At 37.9% G+C, this 13,013-nt stretch overlaps 1 protein-coding gene across 1 annotated transcript in view; it reads right to left on the reverse strand.

Moving 5' to 3' along the window:
• Positions 1-13,013, reverse strand: part of LOC127971597 (alpha-1,3-mannosyl-glycoprotein 4-beta-N-acetylglucosaminyltransferase B) — a 121,396-nt gene that overhangs the window by 19,848 nt on the left and 88,535 nt on the right. Inside the window, exons 7-8 of the mRNA XM_052574714.1 lie at positions 6,272-6,347; positions 5,643-5,757 (exon numbers count right to left, since the gene is read on the reverse strand). Coding sequence (XP_052430674.1) covers positions 5,643-5,757; positions 6,272-6,347 — 191 coding nt within the window. The remainder of the gene's footprint in view (positions 1-5,642; positions 5,758-6,271; positions 6,348-13,013) is intronic.

Here is a 13,013-nt window from a genome sequence, read left to right on the forward strand (position 1 = left end):
AAAACCACCGGTAGGTCCCTGTCTGAATGAGTGATTGATTGAATCACTCATTCAACCGATTCTATGAATGGATGACTGAATAACTGATTTGTCCAAAAACAAATTGATTTAGGGATGAAACACATCAGCGCTGCTCTGAGGTGCACACATTTTCTGCTCTGGCTTTTCTGAAATTATTGCACTGGCTAATCAGAAAAAAAAAACATTGTTTCTAAAATTTAACACATTCAGCTTGTTGAACTATTGTATAAAATGAACAACACATTTAAAAATGACACTGTTGCTTGTGTGCTATTACTTAAAGGGTAGTTCACCCAGAAATTCAGCGTAATGTCACTACAAGACCTTCATTTGTTCACAATTCTTCAGCTTTGTGTCAGTGCATGATACTATGGTGCTAAGATCATGCAAAGGAGAAGAATAGTTAAAAAAAAGTTAAAAACGTCATTATTTTTGTTTTCTTTCCATGCAAAAGCATTCTTGTAGCTTCATAAAATTACGGCTGAAGTCACATGGGTTATTTTAACGATATCCTTACACATTTCTGTGTCTTGATCGTGGTAGTACCCTTGCTGTCTATGGGAGGGTCAGAAAGATCTCAGATTTCATCATAAATTAACACTAGTATTTTCACTCACTAAAAAATTGTAAAAATAAAGTTTATCCCATAGTCTGGTTACACCAAATGAATGTTGATTTAATTTAGTTACTTGAATTGAAGTTAATTCTAGATCGATAATTAATAAAATCGATTTATGGCATTATTTTTGACGGCATCCTCACTTTACAGCATTTTTACATAATGCCTAAAACTTTGCAAAGTACTGTAGCTTTGCGTCTGTGTGGGTGGCTGAAATGACTGAAAATGTGTGTGTGTGTGTGTGTGTGTGTGAGAGAGAGTGTGATATGGGCAGAGAGCAGCATCAATCACAGCTTCAGTGCTGCTTTGGGACCTATTAGAGTAAAAGAGCAGAGAAAGACTCTAGAGAAATATGTGTGTCTCTGGTCTGTGTGTGTGTGTGTGTGTGAGAGACAGAAATGAACCGACTTGAGAAAGGTGTTAATACCCAGAACCGACTGGGTCGTACGCTCTGGTGTTCAGTGCAAGAGTGTGAAATGCATCATGGGGATTTATCTTTGCTTTGGCACATCAACTTGTTTCTTTTCTGCTCTTATGGCATATTACCCTCAACCTCATCTGGCTTGGCAGCCTTTTTGCTTTGCTGAAAAATATTCAGAAGTCTTGGTCAGGGCGGACAGGCCAGAGGCGGCAAAACCAGTTCACACAAGCCTAACATGCTTTAGATGTGTTGTTGCTGCTTCAAGATGCCCTACCAACGGTCTACAAGCAGGACACCAGCGCCACTAGCAGATAGTACAAAGAGTCAACCACGTAGACCAGCTTGGACCAGCTGGAGGTCATTTGGTCATCACATGAGCTGGTCATGTGGAGAAACATGACTAAAACACATGAGCTCAAAGCAGATCCCAGCTGAACTGAAACAAACAGACCTGTGTTCGTCTCTTGACTGCGAAGGCGAGGCTGGTCTCAGAACGGTTTGTTTAAATTTAGTCAGCTAAGAATGAACAGTTTGTTTGCAGTCAGACCTTGTGATTAAAAATACCCAGTGAACATGTATCTGAGTACTTGTCAAACCCACACAACATCAGTCAACAAGGCAGCACACACATAATTAGTTGAATTTATTTATAAACATACTTTTATTAATTGATAGTTAATTAAAACTAGCATACACACATGAAATGGGAAAACAAAGATTATCTGATTTACTCCGCTGTATTATCTTATCTATACAACAACAACAACAACAAAATTATTTTAAACTCAAATTCTTTATTTTCGATTAATGTAATTCTCAATGTGCAATCTATAGAATTAAATTATGGAGAGTGAATGTGAACCAATCTAGCACTAAAAAGATTTTTACGTAGACAAACTAACTGAAAGCATGTTTTGCATAGGACTTAAAATACAAGTAAATTGTTGAAATTAAGTATCATTTTATCTGTTTTTTTTAAAAGATGGGAAAAGAGGAAGACTTCACAGTGGTTAATATTCCGTTATGTTGGGATTTAGAATGTTTTTTCACTGCAGTGACGAGGGAAGCTTTTGCTTATAGTGAGGACAGGTACATTTTTTTTTCGATTTTAGTGTTTTACTCAAGTATGACTGAATAATTATCACTTGGCATGCTATTACGCACTACTGCTAGCTAACAGTTCAAGGTGGGTTTATTTTCTTTGGATAAAAGCATATGTCAAATCCAACAAATGTAAATGCCAGTGAGGATCGGTTGCTAAGTACTGGGATTTTCCTTTTACTATTTTAGATCTCTGAAGTCACGCTTGCATCCTTGCATCATCTCTTCCTGTCTCAAACAGGTGTTGTTATAATAGATATAATAGGGTTCATGCCATCGTCATTTTCTCTACTAACTTGTCGACTCATTGGCCCAGCAGTGAATAATCACTTCTCTAAACTGAGAGCTCTTCCCCATGCCATCCCCCGAGGCCCTCAGCCAGCTTGACACAGCACTGATCACCATCATCAACATAATTAGCCTACATATCAAACACAGATCAGAAGAGAGCAATTATTTTGCCTGCCATTTCAAAATGAGCTTCACAGGTTTGATTTGGAGAGGGGAGAGTTTCAGAGTTTCTCTAATCGAACCCCAACTGACTGTCAAAGACTTCCTCAGAGTTTAGATGCTGTTAGCCAAGATAAGCTTCTGGAGGAAATGGATAAAGCATTGCAAAATGTAACAAAAGAACAGGCATGGGCAATTACAGTTTTGTAATTATTTTCTCCTGTTGTGTAAACCCTGTGTAACAACTTTCTTCTGCAGAACACAAAAGGAGGTCCTCTGAACAATGCCCTACTCAATCTTTTGTGAAGGAATTATTCAGACTAGTTTTATAAACTGTATCAGCTGATTGGACGAGTGACTTTCAGTTTGTTTCTGACAGAACCGCAGCTGATTGTGTGGTCCTCGATTCACATGCTTTCATTTGTGATCACTGACATACTCTGCTGAGAAGATATAGCTATTGCCAGGGCCGTAGCTGGGGTTAGTGGGGCTCGGTGCGAAACGGTTTAATTTGTATGTTCGTTCTGTTTATTTGTTTGTGCTATTTACACAGTGTTTAAGATTTTTTCAAGTTTGTATGTGTCCAGGTACAGAAACCGAATAATTAAATGTAAAATAGCACTGCATAATCTTCACTGTAGATTTAATTAAATATACAGTCAAACCAAAATTTATTCAGACACCATCAACATTTCTCGCATTATTACAGTTTATTTGCTCTAGTTTAGAAAACGGTAATAAAATAATACAAGACCTCAGAGTTAAACTGTCTCAGAACAAATTCATCTTGATAATGTCAGATAACTTTGATAGAAAGGTATGCGATGGATTACAATCAAACACATTTTTTTTATATATATAATGATATCTGGCATCTGAATAATTGTTGGTTTGACTGTGCACTAATTCTTGTTAAAACTACAAAGTAATTCAGTCAAGAGCAGTGAGTGATTTTCTTTCTTTCATTTAAAATGTTTTTATTTTTCTTTCATTGGATTAACAACCTGACCAAGTGTCGAGGTGTCCTTGAGCAAGTTGTTAGCATGTAATTATTTAAATGCATTAAAACGACTTAATTTGTGAATTTGTTTCTTAAAATAGCCTTATGAAATGTTTTTTACCCCTCTGAAATTTTGTGTATTTAAATTTTTCTGGTTATCAAATGTAAATGAATTAATCTTTTAATTACTGAAAATTAAGCAAACTTTATTTTTTGGTAAACAAAGGGGATTTTCTATTAAAAATAAAACATGGAAGAAATGTTGTGTGATTATTCCTTAAAAGATTATGTCTGTTTCATTTCATTTCATAGTAGTAGTAGTGGACTATGTACATTCTGCTGAACATTAGTAATAGATTTCTGGCAAATACTTTTCTTTAAACTAAACCAGACTTTTATTTTGACAGGTTACCTTACCTTTAAAGTTCTGTACGTGATACTACAGTCTATGATTTGATATATGACGCTAGTTTTAAACAAATCAAACAGTCAGATGCTCATGAAGTGACTCTCATTGCATTTCTGGAGATGTTCCTCATGTGTTTATGTACTAATTTAGTGAGACGACAGAAGCTAAAATCACCGTGAGCGTCACGCGCGCTTCCATGTGCTCCATTCATTAACACAGACACGAAGAACATGCAGGATTCGTATTTAAAAACTTTTCCGGCTTAATATTTACAGATATTAGTCAATATCGTGATTTAATGTGATTTCAATGACCTACTTTTTATTAATTAATTCAAAATTTGACGAATTCCCTGACATTCCATGTTAAACTGTAAATTCCATTTTTATGACAGGATTCCGCGATTCCCTCCGCATCAAAAATCCATATCGTGTTTAAATATATCTCAATATATTTTAAATATCAAGATATCGCCCACCCCTACTTTAAAGTCTTTTGAATGGTTGAATTGGCAAGTGGCAAGGCTTAATAACACGTGAAAATGATAAGCTTTACTGATGAGACGGAGCAGCGGCCTGTCAACTGTCCGGAGCGTCTTTTGAGTCGGTTGAGATCGCAGGGGCCCCCCCTCAGCCATGGGCCCCTATAATTGTCACCACCTTTCACCTTACTAGCGATGGCCCTGGCTATCGCAATGTTGAGCAAAGGACACAAGAATGAATGTTGGCTACTGTAATTAGTTGAATGACTCAAAAGGCTGACATCAACAGTCTGCTGGTCACTGAATGTCTTGGCGATGCAGAACTGATGAGCAAACACTCAGGAGAAAGGGTCATGAATAATAGGAGGGCTCGAACCTGGCTCATGACAATACTGTTCACATTCACACCATTTAGCCAAACACATGTTAAACCATATAACATGCTGTGTAGCATGGGATTTTCCTTTTACTATTTTAGATCTCTGAAGTCACGCTTGCATCCTTTCATCATCTCTTCCTGTCTCTAACAGGTGTTGTTATAAACAGGTGTTGTAAGTCTTGTTGACTAACACTAAGTTATTTTGATCCCTTGCTCCATCTTGCAACTGTATGAGGAAGAGGGGGCTGGAGAAGCAAAGCTTTCATATATTTCGAATTTTATTGCACTACCTATTCCAACTGCTAGCTGTCAATATTTCATCCTGCACCTTTAACAATATTCGTAAAACATGATGAGAAGTACCCAGATGAGCTACTACTTCCGCTGAAGCACAGATTGACACGTTACTTTATCTTTTACACTAGTATCTACCCAGACGGCAGCGATTGTGAATGCAGTTAAAGTTTTGTTTTCAGATAGACTGGCATATTGCCAATAAGGTAAAACAGAATCAATTAAAAACAAATGCTGAAATGAATTCAATATTTTCTCTGATCTGTGTGTAAAGAATACTTTTCATTAGCGACATCAAATGTTCATCCTCCTCTTGGACAGAACCAGCTTTGACATCTATTATAACAGTTTTCTTCTGGTAACAGTGAGAAGGATCTTTCTCTTTGGAAGAATTCAGTGTGAGTTTGGCTGTGCTAACACACACCGACAGCAGTGTAGGACGCAGTCTGAGTCTGAGTAAGACTCACCGATGAAGCCCAGCTGGGAGAACTCAAGAATCATCCACTCCTCTGACGGCTGCTGCAGGGCGAAATTCTTCATTGTGGTGAAGTAATTGGGCCGTGCAACAATGTCATCCTCTAGCTGTGAAAGAGAGAGAGAGAGAGAGAGAGAGTGAAGGGCAGACAAGCAGCTGTGAAGTGGATCTGAATCATTTGCATATAATCGCCAACGACTTTAATTCTTTTTCTGGCTATCTAAGGCTAAATGATTTAAAGGGGTGTCATTTTCCAGAAGTTAATCTACTTTCTTCTTATCTAAACGCCCACAAAAAAACTGATCATAAAAGAACATGCTACAAAAGAAGTGCAAAAGTGCCCTCAAAGATTAGCTTGTCTTTATAAGAACTTTCTTTTTCCTCTGGAAGCCATTTCCCACAATTCCCGTAAAAGAACTACAAGACAAGCTGTCAAGGTTTATTTCAACCAGCTGACAGTACATTACTGCTTATATAATTACATAATTCACTGCATCAATACATGCAAAAAAAAAAAAAATAAGAACCTTTTGGAACCAGCTGAGTTCATCGATCCATTCGAACTCTTAATTATGTCCGTGTTCTATCCAAATATAAGAATCTGTTCAATCTTAATCTTACCTGTACATAATATGTCCCTTTAGTCTGGGCATACATCATCAGGAAGCAGTAATCCAGGTTCTGCTTTGTTCGCCATCTGCAAGAACAATCAGCATATGCTTTAAAAAGAGGTATGATGATATTGTATGAAGTATGAAGTATGAAGATGATATAACTATAGCGGGGTGGGAAATTAACTTGAGGTTGGGGCAAAAATACCTCCAAAGAGAAAATGCGCCAGTGTGAGTTTTTGTTTTTAATATTTATTACATAACCCATGACAAGAACAATAGTGCTATTTTTGACAATTATCAGCATGAATAGAAATTCAGTGCTTTGTGTCATGGTGCATTATACTGCCAGATGAAGCCTTCAGAAGATGGGTACACTGTAGTCATTAAGGGATGGACATGGCCAGAAACAATACTCAGGTAGACTGTGACTTTTAAACAATGCTCAATTGGTACTAATTTGCCAAGAATATATCCCCCACACCATTACACCACCAGCAGCCTGAACCGTTGAGACAAGACATAATGGATCCATGCTTTCATGTTCTTTACACCAAATTCAGACCCAATCATCTGAATGTTTCAGCAGAAATCGAGACTCATCAGACCAGGCAACGTTTTTTCAATCTACTATTGTCCAAATTTGGTGAGCCTGTGTGAACTGTAGCCTCTGTTTCCTGTTCTCATCTGACAGGAGCAGCACCTGGTGTGGTCTTCTGCTGCTGTAGCTCTTCTGCTTCAGGGTTCATCGTGTTGTGTGTTCAGAGATGATATTCTGCATACCTTGGTTGTAACGAGTGGTTATTTGAGTTACTGTTGTCTTTCTATCATCTCTAACCAGTCTGCCCATTCTCCTCTGACCTCTGACATCAACAAGACATTACAGAATTCATTCGCATCCTGTAACCATGAATGAGTTTCTTACAGCTCTCTACTGGAATTCTGGACGACTCTTCTTTTGCAAACTGCTCTAGGTCATTCAGATTTGAAGGATGCCTTCTCCCAATGGCTGTTTTGAGATCTCTCCGCAGATGATCTATGGGATTCAGATCTGGACTCATTGCTGGCCATTTCAGAACTTTCCAGCACTTTGTTTGTAACCATTTCTTAGTGCTTTTTTAAGTGTGTTTTGGGTCATTGTCCCGCTGGAAGACCCATGACCTCTGGTGGAGACGTAGCTTTCTGACACTGGCCACTAGGTTGCAAAACTGTCTATTATGAAAAAGTCGTCTGGGTTTTTTGTTTGTTGTTTGCCGATGGTGCTTTACAGTTTGCAAAGCGTGTCCTGGTGTTAGCACATAGGGGGATGTAAACTGTGACAATAACAATGGCTGTGATCTCCCATGGCAGATAGAATGGTCAACACTTCACAAACATAAACTCCATGAGCGATGAACAGTGTTTTGTCATTACCACACAATTGTTACACCAATGTTGTTGACGTACACACACAAGCCACCCCCTCGAGCATTACCAGACAGTGCTTGTCTCTATCCGCTCCATAGTAGGCAAGTCCGTGCAGCTTAGTAGCGGAGTCTGCGATATTGTAGTTTAGCCATGTTTCAGTGAAAACAAACACACAACAATCCCTTGTCTCATGCTGTGTAGACTGACTTAGTTGAATTAAGTCTAGATTATTTTCCAGAGAGCAAATGTTTGAGAGCATGAGTGATGGAATTGCTGGTCTAGTGGGTTAGCCCTCATCCCAGCTCATGTGCCTCTACGCTTGCTGCACTTCTGTCCCATCTCACACTGCCGACATCACCGTTTTGTGCAGGTAGCGTCAGTAGGCGAGGCTGCGGTCTCGGAATTAGGCTTCAGCAGCAGACAGAGGCCTACTTTGTGCGCTACTTTGAGTGGCTTGCGAGACGGTCTGCTGGGCAGTGGGGTTGCCACCTTGGCCACTTTGTCGCTAGATTTAGCGAATTTTTTCCCAAAAAGTGACTAGCGACAAATCTAGCGACTTTTTGGACAATCATTATTTAGGTCTCTCTTTCCCAGCGCGAGCCTCTCTCTCTGCATCTGCTGTGTTCAGCGAGCGCAGAGAGGAGCAGCACTTTCAGTAAAAAAAAAAGATATTCTGTAGATTCTAACTCTATTTTACAAGCAAGTATAGCCGACATCAGTCACAGAACAACCACTGACTTTATCGTATGTGTATTTGATTTCATTAGTGCAGATTAATGTTTGAGAGCTGGTTATGTATAGTTCTAGTCTTAATGGACCGTGTTTCAGTCATTATAATATTCATTCTGTTGTCTGACAACATATATATATATATATATATATATATATATATATAGTTACATACACACACACACACACACACACACACACACACACGTATATTAAAAATATTGACATTATCTTTGTTACAACACATTTGTCCAAAAGTGATTGTCACTCAATCTCACATGAGATGATACATGACATGAAAAATATTTTTTCCTCTTATCCCAAGTGTTGCCACATGGAGTTTTGTAAAAGAAAGATATGTTTGATCCATACTGTATAGTCCCAGACACTCTACTAAATGCAGCTATGGTTTCTGGTGTTATTTGAAATGCAAAAATACTAAAAATTACACAAAAGCTTTTTGGGGAGTTAAATCAATCAAATCTGTCATATATACTCTCTATTGTCTTCATCGGCATAAGTTAGTAGCTAGGGTCTTGATTAGATGGCCAAATAACACCCATCAAGGTTAAAAAAAAACTGGAAAACACCCATTTGGATCTGCACAGCTGGTCAGAAGTTCAAACAAACAGAGTAATGGATTGAAAGTCCCACACAGACACAGTGTAACTCTCATCAGGGAATCAAATTATGAATGGACTACTTTGACTATGTATATTATACTAGGATAGGGAAAAGTATTTGAACAACAAAAACTGACTCACTTTACATTTACATTTGAGAACTATATAAAACTGTTTACAGCCCAGATAGTGAGTGTGTGTAGTGTTTGTAGTGTAGTAACTGGATTTTAACAGCAATGACCACATTAAACGTGCCAATGTCAAAAGATGGAGTCAAATGATAAACACACAAGCCACTGTGTTTCACACAAACTTACACACACATACAAATTCAGCATTTTGGTAAGCCTCTGTACTTCCTGTGAAACCCTGCAGGATGCAAATTATCAGTTTTTCAAGACACACACATGCACGCATAGGTGCATTTGTAGTTTACAGGGACTCTCCATAGCTGTAATGGTTGTTATACTGTACAAACTGTATTTTCTATCACTCTTCACAAACCTAAACCTATTGCTTACAGAAAACTACTGGCAATTTCATAAAACACTGTTTTGCATGTTTTTAAGCCTTTTGTTTTACAAGGACACAGGAAGTGTCCTCATTAACCATGTTTATATTGTAGTACCCATGTTAGTATACACATTTGTGTCCTCATAAACCATATACTGTCCACCAGAACATACACAGTGATCTTGTGATGAGAACATGAAACCTCTGGCATATTTTTGACAAAAACTCTGTCTCTGCTCTTATTCACCATGGAATATGATGAAGGACATAACCATCAGGTTATAAGAAAAACCAACATTCCGTTGCAGCTTTGATGCAGTTCAAAACAGAGCTCTTGTTTTCTACAGAGATGCAAACCCAACAGGAGTGAAAAGTTGACAATGATTTGGCATACCCCCAGGAAGGACAATATCATTTTAAAATGAGGATGTAGAGTAGCATGATGATACAGAAAAAACTCACCATTATTATAACTACATTTCTTTATTTTATTTATAAAAAAATAAACCAATAAAGTAAAAAATAAACCAATAAAGAAGCATATTACTACAGTAAAAATATACAATTGTAAAGTAAAATAAAAATGAGTATTTAATAATAATAATTGTATTTTACAGAACAAAATTACAATACTAATATTAATGTCTTAATTTCATATTTTTCAATTGTTATGAAAAAATGAAAGCTTCTCTGAGCTAATCTCAGATCATTATTTAGTTTTGTGCAAACTTCATTTAGCCAAAATTGTAAATTCTACTACTTCTTACAAGTATGGTAGAACCATCACTTCTACCACAAAAGACTGCTTTGTAAGGACTCTTCCTGATGTATCCGAATTCCTTAGCATACCCAAAACCTCAGAACAACTTGATGTAACAAAAAATATGGACTCTGTCTTTTCTAGCATTTTAAATACAGTTGCTCCTTAACGCTTAAGGAAGGTTAAGGAAAACAGTCTGACACCAAGGTATGAGCATACTCGCACCCTAAAGAGAGCAGCCCGAAAAATGTAGCGCAGCTGGAGGAAAACAAAACTAGAGGTATTTCGTATTGATTGGCAGGAAAGTAACCTATCCTACAGAAAAGCATTAAAAACTTCTAGATCCGATTACTTTTCTTCTCTTTTAGAAGAAAACAAACATAACCCCAGGTATTTATTCAATACAGTGGCTAAATTAACAAAACATAAAGCATCAACAAGTGATGACATTTCCCAACATCACAGCAGTAATGACTTTATGAACTACTTCTAAAATCGATACTATTAGGGATAACATTGTAACCATTCAGCCATCAGCTACAGTATCGCATCAGACAGTGTACTATAGATCCCCTAAGGTACAGTTCCACTCATTCTCTACTATAGGAGAGGAAGAATTGTATAAACTTGTTAGATCATCTAAACCAACAACATGTATGTTAGACCCTATGCCATCTATGCTCCTAAAAGAGGTGCTTCCAGAAGTCATAGATCCTTTTCTGACTATTATTAATTCCTCATTGTCATAAAGGTATGTCTCCAAAACCTTCAAACTGGATGTTATTAAGCTTCTCATCAAAAACTTGACCCCAAAGAACTAGTAAATTATAGACCGATCTCGAATCTTCGTTTTCTGACCAAGATACTAGAAAAGGTAGTATTCCTCACAATTATATTCCTTCTTAGAGAAAAATGATATCTGTGAGGATTTCCAGTCAGGATTTAGACCGTATCATAGTACTGAGACTGCTCTTCTTAGAGTTATAAATGACCTGATCTTATCATCTGATCGTGGTTGTATCTCTCTATTAGTGCTATTGGATCTTAGTGCTACATTCGACACTATTGACCACAACATCTTTTGCATTAGCATGGTTTAAATCATACATATATAACCGCCATCAATTCGTAGCAGTGAATGTAGAGGTGTCATATTGATAACAAGTGCAGTATGGAGTACCTCAAGGCTCAGTACTGGGGCTGCTACTCTTCACGCTTTATAGGTTACCCTTGGGAGATATCATCAGGAAACATGGTGTTAGCTTTCACTGTTATGCTGATGATACTCAGCTCTATATTTCGTCGTGGTCCAGTGAAATACACCAATTTGAAAAACTAATGGAATGCATAGTCGATATAAAAAAAAAAACTTGATGGGGAGTCATTTCTTACTGCTAAATTCTGAAAAAACAGTTGTTAATTATAGGACCCAAAAACTCTGCTTGTAATAACCTAAAACACTGTCTAAGACTTGATGGCTGCTCTGTCAATTCTTCGTTATCAGTTAGGAACCTAGGTGTGCTATTTGATAGCATTCTTTACTTAGAAAGCCAAGTTTCTAGCATTTGTAAAACTGCATTTTTCCATCTCAAATATATATCTAAATTACGGCCTATGCTCTCAATGTCAAATGCAGATATGTCAATCCATGCATTTATGACCTCAAGGTTAGATTATTGTAATGCTTTATTGGGTGGTTGTTCTGCACGCTTAGTAAACAAACTACAGCTAGTCCAAAATGCAGCAGCAAGAGTTCTTACTAGAACCAAGTATGACCATATTAGCCCATTCCTGTCAACACTGCACTGGTCTATCAAATATCGTATAGATTTTAAAATATTTCTTTTTACGTAAATAGCCCTGAATGGTTTAGCACCTTAGTATTTGAATGAGCTCTTGTTACATTGTAATCCTTCACGTCCGTTGCGTTCTCAAAACTCGCAATTTGAATAATACCTAGAATATCAAAATCAACTGCGGGCGGCAGATCCTTTTCCTATTTGGCGCCTAAACTCTGCAATAACTTACCTAACATTGTTAGGGAGCCAGACACACTCTTGCAGTTTAAATCTAGGTTAAAGACCCATCTCTTTAACCTGGCTTACACATAATACACTAAAATGCTTCTATTATCCAAATCCGTTAAAGGATTTTTAGGCTGCATTAATTAGGTAAACTGGAACTGGGAACACTTCCCATAACACCCGATGTACTTTCTACATCATTAGAAGAGTGACATCTACGCTAATATTAGCATGTTTCTCTCTTATTCGGAGGTCACTGTAACCACCAGATCCAGTCTGTGTCCAGATCAGAGGGTTACTGCAGTCACCCAGATCCAGTACTTATCCAGACCAGATGGTGGATCAGCACCTAGAGAGGACCTCTACAGCCCTGAAAGACAGCGGAGACCAGGACAACTAGAGCCCCAGATACAGATCCCCTGTAAAGACCTTGTCTCAGAGGACCACCAGGACACAGGAAACAGATGATTCTTCTGCACAATCTGACTTTGCTGCAGCCTGGAATTGAACTACTGGTTTTGTCTGGTCAGAGGAGAACTGGCCCCCCAACTGAGCCTGGTTTCTCCCAAGTTTTTTTTCTCCATTCTGTCACCGATGGAGTTTTGGTTCCTTGCCGCTGTCGCCTCTGGCTTGCTTAGTTGGGGTCACTTCATTTACAGCGATATCATTCACTTGATTGCAAATAAATGCACATAC

This window comes from Carassius gibelio, chromosome B14 (assembly GCF_023724105.1).
Source record: "Carassius gibelio isolate Cgi1373 ecotype wild population from Czech Republic chromosome B14, carGib1.2-hapl.c, whole genome shotgun sequence".
Classification (NCBI taxonomy): domain Eukaryota; kingdom Metazoa; phylum Chordata; class Actinopteri; order Cypriniformes; family Cyprinidae; genus Carassius; species Carassius gibelio.